Below are 20,985 nucleotides of genomic sequence, written 5' to 3' on the forward strand. Positions count from 1 at the left end.
CTAAGCTTGACTCAGGCTTACATCCTTCCAAGGAGGTCGGTAAAATTGATTGTTGGGGGCAAATAGCTTATAGTTGTAGAAGCTTGTTTGTTTTCTTTTGCCAGGGCCCACCCAAACCTTTTTGCCAGGTTGGGCAGCCCTGGACCATGCAAGGAGCCCCCCCCCATTGCAGCTCTGGACCTGCCAGAGACAGTCAGGCAAGACTCATGCCCCCCACCCCAGACCCCCCCATCCTGGCTGCACGTGGGTCTTTGGGGTTTGGCCTCTGCCTGGACACACAAAAGGCACACAGGCTGCTCATACTCCAATTTATTTCTGCAGAAAGAAGGAAAACACTGGTCTGTGGCAGTGAGCGTGGCGGGGGTAGTTTACAGCACTGGAAAAAGTCCCCCCTCCAGAAAACAACCTTTAAAAATTGACCCTGCCCCCCCCCCCAAGGTCTATAAGGGGGGACCTAAACTCCCAACCACTCCTTGCTTTAAGCAGGCCTGCAGCCCTCCACCCTGTGGACAGCCCCCTCCTCAGGCTTCCTCCTCCTCCTCCTCTTGCCAGGGAGGGGCAAGTGCAATGTGGCCCCAATCCCCCGCTGCCCTTTCCGCGTCACAAAGTCCCTACAGGCCCTGATGGGGGGGGTCTGTGGCCCCTGCCCCACCTTTAGGCCAGGATCAGGTGCTTGTCCTCAGGCACGCCATACTTGGCCTTGTTCTCCTCAAAGAGCTGGACCAGCTTGCGCAGGTAGGCGGCATGGAGCTCATCGATGGCCTCTCGGGAGGGGTGGGGGGTCTTGGGCACAAGGATGGGGGCTCCCACTGTGAGAGGGGTGAGGAGAGCAGAGAGTCACAGAAAGGTTGGCGGGGGGCTTTTAAGCCTCATGGCTGACAAGCCCAGCCTTATCCTATGATGTGTCCTTCGGGGCACTGGGGGTCAGCAGACCCCAGGCTTTGCCCCTCACCTTGAGATGTTGAAGGGGGGCTGCAAGGTAAAGCATCCTCCCAACACTGGGGTCACTGGTCAGTGGGGAGGAGCAGAGCCTAGGGGCCGTCCAGGCACTTGCACACAGGACCTGGTCTGGGCTCCAAAGGGCATGGCCACAACCAAGATGGTGCCCTGCTCCCCATCCGATGGGGCTGGATCTTTCGAGTCAGTCTCTCCCCCCCCCCCCCCAATTGTGCAGAAACCGCCCAAAGTCCAAGGCCAACCCCCCCCCGGCCCCCATCGCAGCAGAGAAGGTTGCAAAACCCAGGACTGAAGCAGCCTGTGTGGAGGAGGGGGGCGTTGCATCAGTCAGGCCCAGAGGACACTGGAGCAAAGTGGGGCAGAGGAGAAAGGGCTGCGGGCTGAGAGGGGGCCGAGGGGCAGGGCATCTGAGAGTCCCCTCCCCACGAAGGCGGGTGCAGACACGCGTGTAACTCACCCACGGTGTGGATGGGCCTTCGGAAAGGGAGGAGGCCGAAGTTGTACTGGAAGACCCCCCGGGCGTGGAAGAGGGGCAGCGCCAGCCCCATGGCATGCTGGAGCCGCTCCTGGACGGCGCGGACGAAGGAGCCCCGCGGGTTGGAGACCTGGCAGAAGAGCTCATTCTCCCCGAATGAGAAGACTGGCACCAGAGCGGCCCTGGAGAAGGAGGGCGAATGGGTGGGGGGGCACGGGGAGGGATCGGTACCAGCCCCCCGGGAAGCCTCGGACGCCATGCCTCACCTCCCCCAGGACGCCCCCCACCCACCGTCCAGGCGCCCTGCCTGCCTCTGCAGCCCCCCCCCACGAAAAGCCCCCCGGGCCCCCCCCCCCCGCTCACCCGTGCCTCAGCGCCATCTTGATGAAGCCCTTGCGGTCTCGGACGCGGAGGGTCAGGGCCCCCGGCCGGGCCTCCAGGGCTTCGGGCGGCCCCCCGACGGCGATCACGGCCACCTGGCCCCCGCCTTCGCAGCCCAGCAGGTGCGAGACGCTGGCCTTCTCGGAGGAGACCAGGCCTGCGAGGCGAGAGGGAGGGAGGCAGAAAGGCGAGTCGAGCAAACGGGGGACCCCGGCGGGACCCCCCTCCCACCGGCCGCCCGCCCGCCTCTCACCGCCGCTCATGATGTAGTCGCGGAAGAAGGGCACCTTGAACCAGAAGGGCAGCATGAGGAGGTGCGGGGTGAGGCCCGGGAAGAGCGCCGAGAAGCCCGTCGCCTCGGTGCAGAAGTTCCCGAAGGCGCCGGCCACCAGGACGCCGTGCGGGTGGAAGCCGAAGAGGTAGTTGCGCCCGGGCTCCAGCTCCGCCGTCTTCACCAGCTGCGCTGCCACCAAGGGGCACTTCAGGCCGGGGCTCCCTTTGCCAGCCCGCCCCCCGCCCCTTCCCTCCGGGGCATGAATGGCAAGGGGCGGGGGTCCTACCAAGGGCAGGTCCGGATCCCAACCCCAACCTCTCTCAGGGAGGAGGACACTACGGGGCCGGGCTCCTCTCACTCACCCTGATGGGGAAGTAGTCGCGGAAGTAGCGCCAGACGGCCCAGCCGCGGACCCAGGCCGAGCGGCGGCCCCCGCGGGCCGGCGTGTCCCAGTCCAGGTAGAGCCAGGCGGCGTAGAGGGCGGCCAGCGCCCAGCCCTCGCCCAGCGCCAGCGCCAGGAAGGCCACCAGGCAGCACTGCGCTGTGGGGCGGGGAGAAGGGGCTCAGCGGGGCGCTCTCTGCCCATGCTCAGAGGCACGCCGCTGCGCCTGCTGCTATCCGGGTCCCAGCACCCGCGCAGGCGATCGAGGCCGAGGCAGGCCTTACCTGCAGGTGCTGCTGGGTAAATGGGGGCCTCAACGGCTCCGGAAGCCCTAAAAAGCCCCCCACTCACCCAGGAAGGACGAGAAGGAAACCCCCGTGGGCCCCAGACCCTCCCGGGCCCCTCGGCGGCAGCCACAGGATGAGGGCCTTCTCCCCCGGCCGGCCCCCAAAGACGCCCCCCGCCCATGGCCGTCTCTCTCCTCACCCATGGCCAGGAAGGAGAAGACCCACTGCAAGACGGCGGCGGTCTGGAGGCGGCGCCGGAGAGGCAAACGCAGCGGGGCGAACTGCGGCCACATGGCCGGAGCGGAGGGCGGATGGGGGCAGCGGGGCAGGGGCCGCGGAGGGGAGGCCTTATCACGCCGCGCGCAGCCCCGCCCCCCGCCCCTGCCACGCCACAAGGCCCCGATTCGCCCAGGCAGCCCCCGCCCCCTCCTCGCCATTGAACTGGGTCGGGTCAAGCCTTGCCCTCGGGGCAGCTTCATTGGCTCCGGGCAAAGGCTGCACCTGTTGGACGCCGCGCTGCTGTGGGTCCGAGCGGCCGAGAGGGGGCGCCATTCCAGGACCGTGGTTCACATAGAGATCATGGTTTCGTTGACGGGTTCCACGAGAGACAGAGAGGTCTGTTAGGTGGACGAAGGGGGGCGCCTTTCCAGGACCGTGGTTCTCCCCTCCTTCTGAGCCTTAACGGGCCGGAGCTTACTTTCTTAGACTGCAATGCCCAACATCCCCCAGAACGCTGGCTGCAGAGTTTGGGAGTTGCATTTGGAAACGTGACTTTCCTTAGCTCTGACGTTTTAAAAATTATGTTTATTCCAGAGCATAGTCGCCCAGCGATACATCATCGAGCAAAGGATGGGGCTATCAGGATCTCCACTCAGGCAGAGAAAGAGCGCCAAGGGATTTCTCTCGCTTTGCCGTGGACCTTGTTGTCCAGTTAACGGCAAGGTTGGATCTCGGGAAGGGGGCCCAGGCACAAGCCTATCGCTGCGGGACTTCCAGCGGATTCCAACTTGGAGACCCTTTCCTAAGGCTTTTCTCCCCCCACAACAAAAAAAAAACCCACAGGTTCAGGTACTGTTCTTATTTTATCAACTGGACTCTGCCCCGCCCCCCCCCCCCCCCCAACGGGACCTTTTCCAGGCAGCCTAGGAAAGCCAAAACAAATACACTTGTCCCTCCATATTCGCTCGGGTTAGGGGCACAGACCCCCATGAATTGAAAAACCAACAAATAACAAAAACCATGTTTTTACCTGAAAGGACACCTCTCTAGGAACTCTAGGTCCTGCAGGGCAACCTGTGGCCAACGCCGACAGACCCTGACCATAGAACTGAGATGGAAGAGTACAAAAGCCTAGGAGAGTGTCCTCTCTAGGAATCTCTAGGTCCTGCAGGCCACTCTGTGGCCAACGTCCGACAGAACTGACCATAGACTGCGCGGAGGAGCTACAAGGCCTCAGGAGAGTGTCCTCTCTGGGATCTCTAGGTCCTCCAGGGCAACTCTGTGCCAACGTCCGACAAGACACTGACCATAGAACTGAGATGGAGAGCTACAAAGGCTAGGAGAGTGTCTCTCTAGGGATCTCTAGGTCCTCCAGGGCAACTCTGTGCCAAATGTCCGACAGACACTGACCATAGAACTGAGATGGAAGAGCTACAAAGGCCTAGGAGAGTGTCCTCCCTAGGGATCTCTAGGTCCTCCAGGGCAACTCTGGGCCAACGTCCGACAGACACTGACCATAGAACTGAGATGGAAGAGCTACAAAGGCCTAGGAGAGTGTCCTCCCTAGGGATCTCTAGGTTCTCCGCTCAGGCACTCTGTGGCCAACGTCCGACAGACACTGACCATAGAACTGAGATGGAAGAGCTACAAGGCCGGAGGAGGTGTCCTCCCTAGGAATCTAGGCCCTCCAGGGAACTCTGTGGCCAACGTCCGACACGACACTGACCATAGAACTGAGATGGGAGCTACAAAGGCCTAGGAGAGTGTCCTCTCTAGGGATCTCTAGGTCCTCCGGGCAACTCTGTGGCCAACGTCCGACAGACACTGACCATAGAACTGAGATGGAAGAGCTACAAAGGCCTGGAGGAGAGTGTCCTCTTAGGGATCTCTAGGTCCTCCAGGGCAACTCCGTGGCCAACGTCCGACAGACACTGACCATAGAACTGAGTGGAGGAGCTACAAAGGCCTAGGAGAGTGTCTCTAGGGATCTCTAGGTCCCTCCAGGGCAACTCGTGGCCAACGTCCGACAGACACTGACCATAGAACTGGTGGAGAGCTACAAAGGCCTAGGAGAGTGTCCTCTCTAGGAATCTCTAGGTCCTCCAGGGCAACTCTGTGGCCAACGTCCGCCGACACTGACCATAGAACTGAGATGGAAGAGCTACAAAGGCCTAGGAGGTGTCCTTCTAGGGATCTCTAGGCCCCAGGGCAACTCTTTGGCCAACGTCCGACAGGCACTGACCATAGAACTGAGATGGAAGAGCTACAAGGCTAGGAGATGTCCTCTCTAGGAATCTCTAGGTCCTCCAGGCAAACTCTGTGGCCAACGTCCGACAGACACTGACCATAGAACTGAGGATGGAAGAGCTACAAGGCCTAGGAGGTGTCCTCTCTAGGAATCTCTAGGTCTCTCAGTGCAACTTTTAGTTAACGTTGACCATAGAGTTGCACTGGAGGACCTAGAATTCCTAGAGGAACATAGTAATCAATCCGTCAATAATCAACGCCGCAATATCAAAGCCACAAATACGGAGGGATGAGTGTACTATGAAAAGCATAAAGGCATAAGCAAATGAGTACAGAAGTTTCTTTTGTGGCTCAATGGGTGAAAGAGGCAAAAGGATCAACTTCCCCTCCAGAATGCCATCCTTTCCAAGGCGGAGAGGAGGGGCCCTTCAGGGAAGCTGGAGCCAGGCTGCCTAGGGCTTGATGGGTCAGAACCAGCCCCTTGAGCAGAACTAGACTGGCAGCCGGTGGAGCTGTTGCAACGAGGGACACCTGCGCTCCCTCCCAGTCTGGCTGCAGGGCTTTGGACCGAAGGGGCTGCCAGACCCCCAGCTGCTGACCCCAGGCTCCCAGAGGGCTTGTCCTTCCATCGCTCTGCCAGGGACTCACCAAACTGCCCACCCCTTCCTAACAACCCAGGGCCCCTCAGCCCTGGCATTGCCTTCTGCTGACGCTCCAACACTTCTGGCCCTGAGCCAGGGCAACCTTTTACCAACACCCTTGCGAGGTAGGCCAGCCTGAAGGCAGCGAGGGGGTGTCAGCTGTGGGCCCTGATCCTGCTTGGGAGGGAACGTGCAAGCAGAGCAGACGGGAAACCCCCCTCCAGCCGTGCCCCCCCTCAGTGCCGGAGGACAGCATAGTAGGTGGTCTCCGAGCCGGGTCTTCCGGGAATGTTGACTGGCAGGGCCGTCTCGTCTTCTGCCTCCTGCAAAGTCAAGGTGGCGTAGAGCAGGCTGGACTCCTCGGGAGGCGCAGCGGGGGCAGCAGAGGGTGGGGCCTTAGCACCTGGAATGGGGGGGGGGGCAGACGCAGAGACACCCGCAAGAGGCACGGGTGAGGAAGAGCAACACAGCAGCGCCAGCTCCCCGCCCCTCTTTTCCACCTGGATACGGACCCCTCCACCCCCCACCCTGTTGGGATATAGCAGCTTTGCATACTGAGGCCTTCTAGTAATGCATGTCTATGGTAGTTTATTGCTTACTAACAACCCCTCCTCATTTCCTGTTTACCCAAGAAGAGCAGCCCTCACCTTTTGTCCCTGAAGAAGAATCATGGCCAGTACTATCTTCCCTTCCTTTGTCTGGAGCTGATGGATGCAGGCTGAGGGAGCATCTTTCCTAAGATGCATCCAGACTACCTTTTCTACCTCCTAGTTCTTGCAACATGAAGCTAGACCTGTGTAGCTCTTCATACACATGACTTTGTAAGGAAACCTGCTTCTTTTCACTTTATCCAAGTGACTGAGTTTTCATTGGGGACAGGTGGGCTGCGACTGGGAGAGAAGTGGAGCGAGAGAGTTTTCCTGCTCGCCTTATATTCCGCTGTGTTTGCTCTGCTAGAGATTAAACACTCTCGCCTGCTTTCCTGAGTTTCTAACCAACCTCGAGAAAGAACTGCATTTCCCATCACACCCCCCGCTCACCTTCGGCGCCCATCTTCTCCCTCACCGCCTCTTCGCCCGGCCTTTCCTTCTCTGTGGTCTCCCCCACAGTTCGTCTGCAAGAGAAACCCCGGGTGGCCACGCGGGAGCCTGGCAGAGCCTCTGTGGAGCTTTTGGAGCCCCTGCCCCCCAGAGACCACCGCCTTCCTTCCCAGAAGGCCTCAATGGGGCGCCTCTGGGCACAGCTGGCAGAGCATCTGCTACTGATGGGGGGGGGCACAGGGGGCGCCAGCCGCGAACAAATGAGGGTCTCGAGCGATGCAAGGACTACAGCGGTGGACTCTCCGGCCACCAGCCCCGGGCAGAAGTGGGTGGGGGGGCACTGAGGGGACTACTCACCTAGCTGGAGGGGCTCTTCGTCCGGATCCTGGGAAAGTCGAGGGAAGGAGACTGCTGAAGGAGAGATGGCGATACCCCCCCACCCGCAAGCCAACCTCTTCCCGGACGGCTGGAGGACCGAAGGCGCGCGCACATGTCCCTCCCTTCCTTGGTGCTGGGCAACTGCGGCCTCGCCTCCGAGGGTCTCCCGCTTTCTCTGGGCGGGAAGAAGCAGCCAAAGAAGGGGGGGCTTCCCATGAAGTAGACCCCGCCTCCTGGCTCTTCCCTCTCGTCCCTCCCCCAGGGACCCCCAACTACCTACCTACCTTGTCTCCGGGCGAGGAACACCCCCAGCCCCAGCAGAGCCACCGCCGTCAGAAGTCCGGCCGCCCCCAGCAGCGGAGCCAGGAGGTCGCGGGGGGCCGGCTGCGCCGCACCTGGCGGGGGCGGAGGAGGAGGAGAGCCGGTGGTCAGTGGTCTGTTCCTCTTCCCTGCCGCCGAGACCCTCGAAAGGGTGTGGGACGTGGGGAGGGTCTCCCGCCCTGGGGGTCATCCACGGACCGGTCCTCCTCCGCAGGAGTAGGTCACCTGCGGCGGGGGCGACGGTGAGGTAAGTCCCGCGAAGCGCCTGCCATTCCTTCAGTCCGTGGTTCGCCGTCCGAAGGGAGACGCGGCAGAAGTAGAGGTCGGCGTCCTCCTCGCGCAGCTCCCGGATGCGGACGGAGGCCTGGCCCCGGCGGCCCCGCAGGCGCCCCACCAGCGAGACCCTCCCGGAGAAGTTGGCGTGGACGCTGCGGGTCCCGTCCGAGGCCTCTTCGAGGAGGACGGTCCGGCTGTGGAAGGAGCCCACGCGCCACGCCACGCCGACGTCCCCCGTGGCCTCCCAGCGGTGGTCGAAGGTGCAGGGCAGCGTGGCCGACTCCCGCGCCCTCCCGCGCACCAGGCAGGGCTGCCAGAGCTGGAACTCGGCCGCGCAGCTCCCGCAGTTCTCTGCTGGGAGGAAGAAGGCCGGGCAGAGGATAATGGGCTTCACAGTCCAAGCACACTCGCAGGTCGGGAAGGGACAGATGTGGCTGCGACCCCAACCCCCCCCCCCCGCCCGCAACGGAGAGACCCCGAGGCCCCTCTCTGGCCTATGGAGGAGTATGGGATCAATGCTTGTGCCTCTAGTTAGGAGAAGAGGGGTCGCCTTCCTCATGGCTGCAGTGGTCATCTCTAAGGTCCTTGGGTGGTCAGTGTGAGTGGGAAGCGGTCACTTCCCATCGCCTCCCCCTCTTGCAGAGATTCATCAGTCCCTCCCTCAAGTCTGTGCTCTGGCTTCTCTCCTCCCTCCGCCAGGCTCTTACTGTTGGGACATACAGCCCCTTCTCATGGTGAGACCTTCTAGGAGTAGAAATGCATGTCTGTGGTAGTTTCCTGGCTTACCAAGAGCCCCTCCTCACCATTTGTCCCTCGGGAGAATCTCTCCTCCTCTCCTCCGGAGGAGCATCCCTTCCCTTTCAGGCGGAAGGAAGCTTTCTTAAGAAGCACGACTCAGCTTTCTCTGCCTGGTTTTCTTTGCAACATGGAAGTTAGACTCGTGTCTCATAAGTAAACTCGATTGTTATTTCGCCCTAACTAGAGACTCTGATTTAACTTGGGGGGGGGGGGGGGGGGCTGGGAGAGGAAAAGGGGACCAGTTCCGCCGGGATTCCGCTGTGTTGGCTTTGCTGATGAGGTTAAGCAATGCCTCCTACTTTCCTAACGATCCCAAGAAGAAAAACCCTTACTCTGAGGATGCTCTTCCTCGGCTTCAGGGATCCTTGTATTAAGTATAGCTTCCTTTCACTCCTTACTTATTTTTCCAGAACCTAGATGTATTCTGATCGCTTCCTCTTTACCAGAAGCTCCGGAATAGAATAGCGCCGGTGCAGCTGCTGCCGCGTTTAATAGAGATCAACAGATGGATGCCAAGGTTTCTGACACAACCCCCACCCAGCGCCCCTCCCTTGGTGTTAATGAGGAGCCCCAAACCTCCAAGGAGCAGCCCAGATTGTGTGTGTGTGTGTGGGGGGGTCTGGCCCAGGACGGTCCCCCTCCGAGGGGCAGCGCGGGTCGTCCGTAGTCTTCTGACTCCGAACCCCCCCCCCCCCCGCATCCTCAGAGTCGGATCCTTTGGGGAAGAATTAAGAGAGAGGGAACCCCGCCCTCCCCCGTCCTGGGCCCGGTGGGCGACCCCTACCTCCCCCCCCAGGAGGGCAGCTTCTGACCTTTTGAGTCCGGGGTCGTGCACGCTGCGGAGGCCGGTTTGCTCCCGTCAGACGCCGGAGGGGCTTCGGCGAGATCCGCTCCAGCCGGGCTGGGGCCCTCTTCTGCGGGGGGGGGGAGGTCTTCTAAGCAGCGGAAGAGCCGGTGCCCCGCAAAACTCTGCTCCCCAATGACCCTAACCTTAACCCTCCCTGGAAGGGGCTCCCGGTTGGGGGGCGGCGGGGGGCAGCGCCTCCTCACTCGGTCCCAGGGCAGGCGCCTAGAGAGGGTTGGGAAGGAACGGGGGAAGGCGACAGAGGGGAAACCGCCGCAGGAACTGCCGGCCACTTGGCAGCGAGGACCCCCGCCCCTCCGGGGAGGGGGGGACAGGGGCCTTCCTCTCACCCACGGATTCAGCTGTTTGGAAGGGGGAGGCCGGGAAGGGGCAGACTGGCCCCGCTCGCCCTCAGCCGCCGGGGGAACCGGGAGCCGTGCCGAAGCCACCGGGGCTCTTCATCGCCCCCTCCCCCCGCGGAGCCGCCGGCCATCTTCCGATGCGTCCAGGAGCCTCGCGGAGCACTTACTTACGCGTTTGCAGGAGCTGAGCCAGGAGCAGGAGGGCGGGCAGCCCTGGGGTCAGCATTTCGGGGGCTGGGCAGGAAAAAAGGGGGCTTTCTGGGGGGCTCCCTTTGGCTGCCGCCTTCTTGTTCTTGTTCTTCTTCTGCCGGACCAGGCCCTCCTTCCCCGCGGCGGCAAAGGGGGAAGTCTCGCCCAGCGATGATGGCGCATCCTTCCCAGCAGAGAGGAAGCGGAGCCGCGGGGGGGGGGGCTTCTTCACCCTCTTCCCGGCAGAAGGCCCTCTCCTCCTGGGCGTCTGGGACTCGGGGCAAGGCTTCCTCGGCGACTCCGCGGCGGACGCCTCCGGTTCCCCAGGAAGTGGGCCCAGGCGGCGCTGCAGGTGGCGCTGCCCTCGGCCCGGGACCCCTGGCCAGCCCCTGCCCTCTGCAGCCCAGACCCTGCGAATCCAAGCCCCGGCCTCCCTGGCTGCCTCCCTCTCTGCCTCCTCCTTCTCCAGCTCGACTGGAGAGATGCCTCAGCTTAGCCACCTTGGCTCCTGGCTTGCTCTGTCCAAAGACCATTGGTTCGTCTCTCTGGACTTCCTCCGCACTCTTCTCCGATGGAAAGACAGTGGACCGATGATCCTCACTTTAGCGTCCAGAGATATATGTATTTGCACTTTAGCCTCTTGTCCAGTTCTTTCATAGCTATCCTTCCTATTTCAGGTCGTCTTCTGTTTTCTTGATCAGCGTTTTTTCCGAGGCACAGTATGGAGAATCTATTGGCTTTAGAGGATCATAGAATCATAAGAGTCGGAAGAGACCGCAAGGGCCGCAAACTCCCTGCCATGCAGGAACTCTCCATCAAAGCATCCCCACTGACCGATGGCCATCCAGCCTCTGTTTAAAGACAGCCTCCAAGGAAGGAGACTCCACCACAATCTCCGAGGAAGGAGTGGGTTCCTCTGTCAAACAGCCCTGACTCTCAGGAAGTTCCTCCTAATGTTGAGCTGGAATCTCTTTTCCTGCAGCTTGCATCCATTGCTCCATTGGGTCCTAGTCTCTGGAGTAGCAGAAAAGAAGCTTGCTCCCTCTTCAACAAGACATCCCTTCAAATATTTAAACAGGGCTATTATCATATCACCTCTTAACCTTCTCTTCTCCAGACTAAACATCCCCAGCTCCCTGAGTCTTTCCTCATAGGGCTCCATGGTTTCCAGACCCTTCACCATTTTAGTTGCCCTCCTTTGGACACATGGCTCCAGTTTCTCAATGTCCTTTTTGAATTGTGGGGCCCAGGACTGGACGCAATATTATTCCAGGTGGGGCCTCTGGGATCTGTCCCTCCGTGGATCATTGGAGTATATATGTTGCAGAACTTTGTGCATGTTTTTGCTTGCAAGGGAGAGTAGTGCTACGGTCGGTCCTATAGTTTATGTCGCCTTCTTGCAACAGGGATGTATTTTATACATTCCCTGTCTGTTGGACACCATTTTGTTTCCCATATTTGTTGGCATATTTAACCCTAGAGCTGATTAAAAATAAGTAACTCATTTTAAAAACAAAACAACGCAGAGCTACAGCCGGCTCCCAGGGTCCTCTAGGCAGCATGGCTGGCAGGTTTCCATACACTCCTGGTGCTCTTATTGTTGTAAAGAGAAGAAAGAGAACAGGATGCCTAAATATCTGTCATTTTAAAGCAGCACGTTAAAAAAAATATGTATGTTGCCATTTGAGATGACGGGAAAGACGCCGGGCTGCTCCCCCGACTGAGCTGGACCTCAGGCTGAGCTGGGCTGATTCATAGCCCCTTCATCAGGCTGGACGAATCTCAAACCAGATCTTGCAGCACCTTTGAGACGAACTGGAAGCTTCCCTGGGCTTCATTCGGCTCATGCTGCCAATGCCTTTCGTTGGTGAGTCTCAAAGGGGCTGCAAGATCTCTCTGCATATTGATTCTTCCGACTGACACAAAACAGAGCAAAAGGGAAGCCATCTTGCAAAACAGCTGCCTTGAAGGAAATTGGGAAAGAGGGATGGGTGGCAGTGGAGACAGTGGGGCTGGAGGAAGTGAGGGCCCCCTGAGCAGCAGAAACCCCCAGAGTGACGTCACTTCCTGCCAGGCAAGGAGGGCTCACAGGGCAAGAGGTCAGGGCTGGCCCAGGTCTCCACCAGAGAGAGGAGGGAGGGCAGCCACTTTGAGGGAGCCTGGCCCAGCCCTGGGGCAGAGAGGAAAGGCAGCCAGCAGTCTGCACAGATGTGGGTCGGGCAGAAAGCCTTCAGGGAGGGAGAGGGAGAGGGAGAGGGAGGGGTGGGGGCCAAGAACTGCTTCGGGTGGGAGGCACAGCCCTCCTGGGACCCCCATCTCTGGCACTCCCTCTGAGCCTCCCCTTCAGCCAAGGGCCAAGGGGCTTTCCCTGTGCTCTTGGGTTTAGAAAGCGGTCACATGGATGAGTGATTCTGGGAGCCCCTTCCACCTTCCGAGGGGTAGCCAGAGCTGAAGGGGAGGCTCAGTGGTTACAGAATCATAGAGTTGGAAGGGGCTCGTGGGCCGTTGACCTGACATGAGGAGGGTTGCATCTTGAGAGGAGCCACAGCTCTGCTCCACCAGAAGCCAAGCCAAGTGAGGTACTTTTGGAGGGAAGGCAACAAGGCCAGCGGAGAATCCCACCCCCCATCCGCCCCATGTCCCGAATCACTGGAGTAAACTCCAATGTGGATCTACACAACAGTGACGCAAACCTCCAACCCTGCCATGCACCCCCAGCAGCCTTAACTCTGGCGGCTGCTGCTCCTGCATGGATCCAATGGACTGTGTCCAGAGGGAGGCCCTGGAACCAGTGCCCCCTCCCCATTCCCGGAGCCTCCCTCCTGCCTCCTCTCCTTGGGCCCTCTGCCCTGCAGCCTGGTCCCGGAGGTGGGTCTGTTGGGCGTCCGTGGCAGAAAATGGCCCTGAGGTTGAAGCCTGGGCTGGAGGCGGCCTTGTGGAGGCTGACCACTTCCCCCTGGCAGGAAACCTTCACCAGGAGACCTTCACGTGAAAGTTAGGGGCTGCAGGTGGGGCAGGCAGGAGTGGATCAGAGGAAGATCATGTGCACCAGAGGCAGGTGACCCCCGCCTTCTTATGGGGCCATCCCCCCCCCCCAAGCCTGGAGGAGGAAGTTCAATCTACAAGGGCAAGAAAGGGCAGGGCAGCAGGAGGACATGGGAGGCCCAAGATCTGGCATTTATGGTAGTACTACCTCTGGGGCTGGAGGCCCCACTTCGCCATCTCCCAACCCATGTGGCTCCCCTCTGCTCATGTCCCCCAGCAGCAGCAGCAGCGAGCTCTGTACCCCAATTCTCTGCTGTCTAAGCACATCCCTCGAGGCTGGAAGGCCAGGCAGCATAGGGGAGCCTCTCAGCCAAAAAGCCAGCTCTTGTGCTTCTTGAATTGGAGAGGGCTCCTGCTAAGGCTATGGGGTCCAAACTCACCCTTGCTGGAGTTGGGGAGTGCCACAGACCAAGGTGATGAGTTGGAAGGGCCCCTATAGCAACTCCAGCAGGGTCTCGGTGGGGCATCATGGCTCATTGATCTGGGTTGGGGCTCAGGGACACTTGAACAGGGAAGAGGGAGCCCAGAGATGCCTTTGGTGGGGGGGGGGGGAGGAGTCAGAGGCCATCCTTGCTTGCCCCAGTCCCTACTACTCTGCCCATGCTCAGAGGAATCCTTATTTCAGCCTTGCCATCTGAATAAATGCTGCCTCTGGGCTTGAGAGCCAGTCAAGAAAGGCAAATGTGTGCTGAAGACTCCCGGAGGCCTGAGTACCCTCTCCCCTAATTTCCTCTGGTCCAGCACTGCAATGCCCAGCATAATGTGGCCTTGGCTTGTCAGGATGTGGCCCTCAGAGCAAGGTGGGGAGGGGGCTCAAGGGGGGAGGTGGGCTGGGCGCTGGCTGTAGATCCGCAGAAGGAAGGTGCCACTCTGACCAAGGTCAAAAGTCACAGGCAGGATGTGATGTAAGGTACCTTTAAGACACAGCCCTTAGTGATATCAGCTGCAGTATATTTATACTATTAAGAGGGTTGGTTCCTCCTCTCACTCTCCTGGGACTCCTCAGCTCAAGGATGAATAAAATTATCACTTTTACATGAAGATAAAAAGAAATGCACAGATATAGGATTATGGGGGACACCTGGCTTAAGGAGACAACATGTGAAAGGGATCTAGGAGTCCAAGTAGACCACAAGTTGAACATGAGTCAACAGTGCGATGCGGCAGCTAACAAGGCCAATGCCGATTTTAGGCTGCATCAATAAAAGTATAGTGTCTAGATCAAGAGAAGTAATAGTGCCACTGTATTCTGCTCTGGTCAGGCCCCACCTGGAATATTGTGTCCAGTTCTGGGAGCCACAATTCAAAAAGGACATTGAGAAGGACAGGTTGCTTACCTGTAACGGTATTTCTTCGAGTGGTCATCTGCGAATACATACAAATGGGTTTTACTGCGCCTGCGCAGTGCTGCTCGGAACCTACTGGAATCACTGGGCAGAGTTAACTCTGCAACATATAGACACTTTTTGGCGGTAACTCCGCCCACCCGTTTTAAGGCCCCTGCCTTCCCGCTCTTTCCCCAGTTCCGCAATTTTTCCGCCAAGCAGGCGATGGAAAGAGAGCCAATGTGAGCAGGACACTGAGGGGACGGACGGGTGGGGTTTGTATGTATTCGCAGATGACCACTCGAAGAAATACCGTTACAGGTAAGCAACCTGTCCTTCTTCTTCGTGGTCTCTGCGAATCATACAAATGGGTTTAGACTGACAAGCTAAGGTCAGCGGCGGAGGGAGTGTCCTGAGACCAAAGCTATGGTGAACCAAAGGAATATTTATTGCAACAATAAACACCTGGAACCATAAAAAGAGTCAGTCTTTTTGTTCATGCAAAAGGCAAACATAGCAATAACATTGCTGGACCTGAGAAGGGAACAAGAGGTCATGCAAGACCGGTCCCATAGAATTTGTGCAAACCAACATTTAACAGAATGTAAACAGTGCCAACTGTACATAAGTGGTAAAAACACAACCATCAGTGGTGCAATCAGTGCAACCTTGAAACCAAAACAGCCCTCCCGAAAGCTGCGTCTCGGATGGCCCTGGTGTCCAACCTATAGTGTTTAATAAAAGTTAGAGGTTGGGACAAGACAGCAGCCTTACAAACATCCTCCAAGGGAATCCCCGACAGGAATGCCGAGGATGCTGCCATTGACCTTGTGGAGTGGGGCCCAACCCTGCCAGGGAGAGGTTTGCCCAACAGTTCATAGCAGAGGTGGATGGTACCAGCCACCCATTTAGAAAACCTCTGCGCAGACACAGGCAACCCTTTTTTCGGCTACGAGTAGCATTGGAAAAGTCTCTCGGACCGACTGGAGGCAGCAGTTCTGTCCAGGTAAAACGCCAGCGCTCTCCTGACATCAAGAGAGTGCAGGCTTCGCTCCACGTCCGAAGTCGGGCTGGATGCGAGAGTGGGCAACACAATGTCTTGGCACATGTGGAAGGCAGACACAACCTTCGGCAAGAAAGTGATGTCTGTACGGAGGACCACCTTGTCCTTGTGGAACCTCAAAAATGGCTGATCCCTCCGTAAGGCACAGAGTTCGCCCGCACGGCGGGCAGAGGTGATGGCCACAAGAAAAGCGGTTTTCCAAGTCAGTAGTCTCAAGTCTGCTGTGGCCATCGGTTCAAAGGGCTTGGATTGGAGGGCGGACAGTACCACCTCCAAACTCCAAGCCGGTGCCGGTACCGACACAGGAGGGTGCAGCTTGGCACAACCCTTAAGGAACCCCTTCACCAAGGGGTCCCTAAAGAAGGAAGCCCTACTCTCAAATTGGTACCTGGAACAAATTGCAGACAAATAGAACTTGATGGATGTAAGGCACAACCCCTCATCCAAAAGCGCCATCAGGAACTCCAGTACCACTGGAGTGGACACCTGCGCAGGAGACAAGCCCTTTTGATCAAGGAAGAGATTAAACCTCCTCCACTTCAAGGCATAGAACTGCTGGGTCGATGGTTTTTGCACAGCCAGGATCACAGTCCTCACCGCATCCGGCAGTGAGGCTAGGGTTGGATTCTCCAGGCCACCAACGGCAGGTTCTCGATGTCCGGGTGAAGAATCCGGCCGTCCTGGATCGACAGCAGGTCCGGAAGGAAGTCGAGGCGGAGGAAGCATCTCTTGGAGAGGTGGAGAAGGGATGCGAACCAAGGTTGCCTCGGCCACCACGGGGTGATCAGGGTCGCATCCAATCGGTCCGTTGCCATCTTGGACACCACCCTGATGGTGAGGGGGAAGGGAGGAAAGGCGTAGAGGAAGGTGAACGCGTCTCCAAGGGATCTGTTCATTCGTCTCCTGCAGCAGAACTGGGGACAGTGGCTGTTCCATTCGGTCGCGAAGAGGTCAACATGGGGGGGTTCCCCACCGATCGAACAGGTCGCTGACTGTCTTCGGATGGAGCCTCCACTCGTGGCACACTGAGGGAGATCTGCTTAGGCGATCTGCCAACTCGTTGTCCTCTCCTGGAAGGTGAATCGCCTGGAGGAGCACCTGTCTGTGGGTGCACCAGTACCAAATGCTGAGAGTCCTGGATCTGGTGTCTCCCTGTTTGTTGATGTAATACATCACGGTGGTGTTGTCCATTCTCAGGAGGACCACCTTGTTTGCGACAGCGGATTCGAATGCCCTCAATGCCTTTTCGACTGCCAGCATCTCCAATGCGTTGATGTGGAAATGCTTGTCCTGGGCGGACCACTTGTCCTTGACAACCAGGTCGAGCAGGTGGGCGCCCCAGCCTTCCAGGGAAGCATCGGTTGTCAAAGTCAATTGAGGCTGAGGTTGGTGGAAGGGCATCCCGATACAGACGTTGTGGCAGTCCAGCCACCACTTCAGGGAAGCGGCCACTGGTCTCGGTACTGTGAGCCACTTGGACGGAGGGTCCTCCATCAGAGAGAAGACTGAGAGGAACCAGGACTGCAGGGGTCGGAGGTGAAGCCTTGCCCACAGTGTCATGAACGTAGTTGAGGCCATGTGGCCCAGGGCTACCTGGACATCCCTGGCCCTCACCCTTCTGTGGGAGATACAAGACCTCAGCGATGCTGTCAACGCCCGGAAATAGTCTGGAGGGAGAAAGGCGGAGCATCTTTCGGAGTCGAGGATGGCTCCGATGAACTTGGCCTGCCTGGTCGGTGTGAAGTGGGACTTCTCTTCGTTGATGACCAAACCGAGGGAGTCCAAAAGGTGCAAGGCGAATAAGACTGCCTCCTGGAGCTCTTGTTGTGAGTCGGCGGCAAACAACCAGTCGTCCAGGTACGAGAAGACTCTGTGACTCCTCTGATGGAGGCATGCCACCACTGGAGCCAGACACTTCGTGAAGACCCTCGGGGCCGTGGCAAGGCTGAAGGGAAACACGTTGTAATGGTACGCGGTGGAGCCGACGGCGAAGGCGAGGAATCTCCGGTGGGACTCCCAAATTCCGATGTGGAAGTAGGCATCCTTCAAGTCTACCGTCGCGAACCACAGGTCCTGGTGGAGCAGAGGCAGAATAGAAGCCAAGGTTACCATAAGGAACCCGCGGTATTCAAGAAAATAGTTCAGATCCCTCAAGTCCAAGATGGGTCTGATGCCACCATCTGCCTTCGGTACCGTAAAGTACCTGGAAAAGAATGCCCTGGAGTAATGTTTGGGCGATAAAGGGGAAATTGCCCCCTTGTCTAACAAGGTGCGCACTTCGTCGCGAAGGGTGTCCGAGGGGAGAGTGGACATGAAGGCTCTGGTTGGGGGGAGCTCTTGGAACTCGAGGGCGTAACCCCTATGGACGATGTTTAGGACCCACGAGTCCATTGTAATGGAGGCCCAAGTGGTGGCAAAGGGCCTCAGAATGTCCAAAAAGAAAAGGGTGGAAGAGACGAAGCGCGCTGGAACCCTTCAGGCTCTCTTCTTCCCCTGGTCGGTATCCTGCCGGCGGGACTTTTGGTACCAGGGAGGAAAGTTGCGACGGCCAGAGGAGAAAGACTGAGAGGGGTAACGGCGTCTCTGGGAGCCTTGCTGCTGAGACTGCCGGTCCTGCTGGAAGGGCCCCTGCGACTGACCTTGGGGCTGCCACGGACGCTGCCTCTTCCTGAAGGGCGAGATGGAAGCCGACGACATCCCGTGTTTCTTGGCCGCTGCCTTCATCCTGATTCAGGCGTTCGTCGGTCTCGGCGTGGAAGAGGCCGGTCCCGTCGAGTGGCATGTCCTCGATGGCTGACTTCATGTTGGAGTTGAGGTCCGACCCCCTCAGCCACACATGTCGGTGCAGAGCCATCGATGCCGACATGGCCCGTCTCGCACAGTCAGCCACCTTCCTGGAGGCAGTGATGAGCCAGCTGCCGATGGAGTGGGCCTCATCACGGATCTCTACCAGGCGTCTCTGGAGTTCATCTGGGACATCCGGGATGAGTGGCGAGATCCCCTCCATTAAGGTCTGGATATAGGCCCCCATGCAGGCGTTATAATTGATGGCCTTGACCACGAGGGCTGCCGCTGAGTAGGCCTTCTTGGCTAGACCATCAACTTTTCTTGCTTCTCGGTCGACTGGAGAAGTAGCCTGCTTGGGGACGAAGCCCTGCTGAGCCCCCTCCACTATCGCCGAGTTCTGCTTGGGGTGTTCGGCCAACCAAGAGCAACTCGACGGGGATATGCGGTAGAGGGACTCGATCCTCCGGGACGATCCTACCAAGGAGGCTGGCGCATCCCACGACCTCCGGACGATGGACTCCAAGGATGGCAGCAGTGGGATGGAGGGCGGTGTGGGTACCCGGCCATGCACCCGACATTCCACTGGGTCCCGAGCCTCCTCCTCGGGGAAGGAAAGCTCAATGTCCAGGGCCCTTGCCATCTTGATGATGTGCTCGTTGAACGAACGCAAATCATCGGTTGGAGAAGACGGCTCAGGATGGTGCATCTGCCGCAGGGATACCTGGACGGAGGTGTCGTCCTCCGAAAGGTCCCCCAATGGTGACAAGGGCTCCCTGTCCGAGTCGTTGTCCGACGTCAGCGGGATATCCGGGACTCAGACTCGAGAAGCGGGACGCATTGGGATCTGCAAGGCTAGCGGCTCTGTCGCGGGGCGCTGTAGGGCAGATGTTGAAGCCGTCGCATGCGACGACGGGGGCTTCTCTCCCTGAGGGGCCACAGGAAGCAGGTTCAGCCTGGTGAACTCTCGGAAGGCGGTCTCCCTCGGCACTGCCATGTAGTATCTCCCCGTCTCCAAGTCGAAGAACATGTCAGTGTCCTCATCCATCGGATCGTCGTCATCCGAGTGGAGAGAGAGAGGAGGAGACTGCCTCCGGCCGACTGTCCCTGCATCGGCATGGGCGAAGTCCACCGTCGAAGGCAGCGGTGTGTCCAGGACGGGAGCCGCATGCAAGGCGGAGGAGTCCTCTGGATGCGAGGAGGCTGGCGTGCGAACCTTCTTGGATGGGGAGCGCGGCTTATGGGAAGCGCGCTCCTTCCCCTTGGAGGACATCGCCGACCCACTCTGGTCCTGGCTGGACTTGAACTTCTTGGGTGCGGAGTCCTCAGCCGCTTCCTTGGAGTGCCTCCTCTTTGATGATCGCGGCATCTCAACCCGATTCTCCTGGGGAAAGAAGGGGTTGTCCGGCAGATCTGAGAGGACAACGGCTCCCATGGACTGAGGCTTAGATGTCTTGCCCTTGTCCTCCGGTGCAGCCTTCCTCGATGCCCCCGTCTCAGGCAGCTTGGAGGCGTGTCGAGATGCCTTCGACGACGCCTTGGAAGATTGGACTGGTACGGTCAGGACCTCTGCCTCCGCTCGATCCTTCGAACGCGAGCCCTCCAGGGACGGCTTCCTCCCGGACTTTGCCCTGGGCTCGGAACCCTCAGTCCCCAACGTTTTGTGGGGGCGCTTGGAGAGCTTGTCGGTGGCACTGGGTTTTTGCGAACCATGGGCTACATCGGTGGTGGTGGACGACTCTGCCATCTGCGGCACAGACACCACGCTGGACACGCTGGCCCGGGAAGGAGGCGGCGGCCGGTGCAGCCGAGGGAGCCGAGGATGGACGCGGGCCCCCCTCTTGGACTTTTCCCTGAGCGATGGCCGAAGTCAGCCGGGACTCACGATTCTTCCGAGCCTGGGAAGAGAGGGACTTGCAAAGTGGACAAGCCTTCGGGTCGTGGTCCTTTCCTAGGCACAGGAGGCAGGAGGAGTGCAGATCTTGAATGGGCACCTTGCCTCTGCAAACATCACACTTCTTGAAGGGTGCAGGCATCCTTCCCAAGTCGACAAAGTGAAAGGGAGAGTCCAAAAACGAGGTCAACAAGCCGAAAGCCCGAAGTTACCAGGGGCGGGAGAAAGAGAATGGTCAAGAACAGTTCGAGGTCAAAAGTGAAAGTGATTCTGATTGCAAGCTAAAGCGAGCGAAGTTCCCTGAAGCAGCTAGCGCGGCGGAAAAAAGGAACTGGGAAAAAGAGCGGGAAGGCAGGGGCCTTATAACGGGTGGCGGAGTTACCGCCAAAAAGTTTCTATATGTTGCAAAGTAAACTTTGCCTAGTGATTCCAGAAGTTTCCGAACAGCACTGCGCAGGCGCAGTGAAACCCATTTGTATGATTCGCAGAGACCACGAAGAAGAAGAAGCCACTTTTATACAAACACAGAAACAGGAGGAGGGTGGTCAAGCTAACTTTATTGGATCCCACAGGGCCCCTTATTTACAGCTGTACCCGGGGGGGGGGGGGGGGGTTCAAGCATCTCTTCTGCACAACCCCAGCAGCCCCTTCTCCCCTCCCCATCCCACTTCCTCACAGTTGCCTCAGGTAGCAATGCCCCCCCAAGGAAACAGACAGGTAAAACTTAGGGACTGCACCTTCATCTTTGGAGGGTGCCCCCCCCTCCCCCAAGGAGGGGATAGAGCAGGCAGCCCACAGGAGGG

The 20,985-nt window shown here is 58.8% G+C and overlaps 3 protein-coding genes across 9 annotated transcripts; all 3 read right to left on the reverse strand.

Annotated features, from left to right (window-relative positions):
* Nucleotides 1-294: 294 nt before the first annotated feature.
* Nucleotides 295-3,113, reverse strand: LOC121935234 (2-acylglycerol O-acyltransferase 2-like). 3 transcript variants are annotated; one of them, XR_006104756.1, is made up of 6 exons: nt 2,956-3,113; nt 2,450-2,628; nt 1,796-2,271; nt 1,415-1,614; nt 558-809; nt 295-526 (listed from the first exon to the last, which is right to left on the reverse strand). XR_006104756.1 is itself a non-coding variant. In XM_042476532.1 (6 exons), the coding sequence occupies exons 1-6, from the start codon at nt 3,047-3,049 to the stop codon at nt 655-657; spliced, it is 1,008 nt and encodes a 335-aa protein (XP_042332466.1). In that variant the 5' UTR covers nt 3,050-3,113; the 3' UTR covers nt 295-654. The 3 variants fall into 3 exon arrangements, 2 of the variants coding, with proteins under 2 accessions (XP_042332466.1, XP_042332465.1); XM_042476532.1 differs by having other exon boundaries at nt 295-809; nt 1,796-1,970; nt 2,067-2,271; XM_042476531.1 differs by having other exon boundaries at nt 295-809.
* A 2,142-nt stretch (nt 3,114-5,255) lies between these two features.
* Nucleotides 5,256-10,886, reverse strand: PILRA (paired immunoglobin like type 2 receptor alpha). 5 transcript variants are annotated; one of them, XM_042477501.1, is made up of 7 exons: nt 10,054-10,886; nt 9,489-9,590; nt 7,801-8,229; nt 7,566-7,676; nt 7,261-7,456; nt 6,904-6,977; nt 5,256-6,266 (listed from the first exon to the last, which is right to left on the reverse strand). In XM_042477501.1, exons 1-7 carry the CDS (start codon nt 10,106-10,108, stop codon nt 6,100-6,102), a joined length of 1,134 nt encoding a protein of 377 aa, XP_042333435.1. In that variant the 5' UTR covers nt 10,109-10,886; the 3' UTR covers nt 5,256-6,099. The 5 variants fall into 5 exon arrangements, with proteins under 5 accessions (XP_042333435.1, XP_042333438.1, XP_042333436.1 ...); XM_042477504.1 differs by having other exon boundaries at nt 7,261-7,288; nt 7,828-8,232; XM_042477502.1 differs by having other exon boundaries at nt 7,828-8,232.
* Nucleotides 10,887-17,538: 6,652 nt separating this feature from the next.
* Nucleotides 17,539-19,012, reverse strand: LOC121932922. The gene is made up of 2 exons (XM_042472032.1): nt 18,144-19,012; nt 17,539-17,577 (listed from the first exon to the last, which is right to left on the reverse strand). The coding sequence occupies exons 1-2, from the start codon at nt 18,995-18,997 to the stop codon at nt 17,556-17,558; spliced, it is 876 nt and encodes a 291-aa protein (XP_042327966.1). The 5' UTR covers nt 18,998-19,012; the 3' UTR covers nt 17,539-17,555.
* Between the last annotated feature and the right edge of the window lie 1,973 nt (nt 19,013-20,985).

The sequence above is a fragment of the Sceloporus undulatus genome, chromosome 6 (assembly GCF_019175285.1).
Source record: "Sceloporus undulatus isolate JIND9_A2432 ecotype Alabama chromosome 6, SceUnd_v1.1, whole genome shotgun sequence".
NCBI classification, from domain to species: domain Eukaryota; kingdom Metazoa; phylum Chordata; class Lepidosauria; order Squamata; family Phrynosomatidae; genus Sceloporus; species Sceloporus undulatus.

Coding starts and splice junctions, on each gene's coding strand:
- LOC121932922 (XM_042472032.1), bottom strand. CDS start 18,997: ATGCACCATCCTGAGCCGTCTTCTCCAACCGATGATTTGCGTTCGTTC. Junction 17,578..18,143: donor GCGTCCGTGGCAGCCCCAAG/GTCAGTCGCAGG, acceptor CTGCTCCACCAG/GACCTGTGGTTCGCGACGGT.
- LOC121935234 (XM_042476531.1), bottom strand. CDS start 3,049: ATGTGGCCGCAGTTCGCCCCGCTGCGTTTGCCTCTCCGGCGCCGCCTC. Junction 2,272..2,449: donor GCGACTACTTCCCCATCAGG/GTGAGTGAGAGG, acceptor GTGGCAGCGCAG/CTGGTGAAGACGGCGGAGCT. Junction 810..1,414: donor AAGGCCCATCCACACCGTGG/GTGAGTTACACG, acceptor CCCCTCTCACAG/TGGGAGCCCCCATCCTTGTG.
- PILRA (XM_042477500.1), bottom strand. CDS start 10,108: ATGCTGACCCCAGGGCTGCCCGCCCTCCTGCTCCTGGCTCAGCTCCTG. Junction 8,233..9,488: donor CACGACCCCGGACTCAAAAG/GTCAGAAGCTGC, acceptor TCTTCCTCCCAG/CAGAGAACTGCGGGAGCTGC. Junction 6,978..7,260: donor CGAAGAGCCCCTCCAGCTAG/GTGAGTAGTCCC, acceptor TTTCTCTTGCAG/ACGAACTGTGGGGGAGACCA.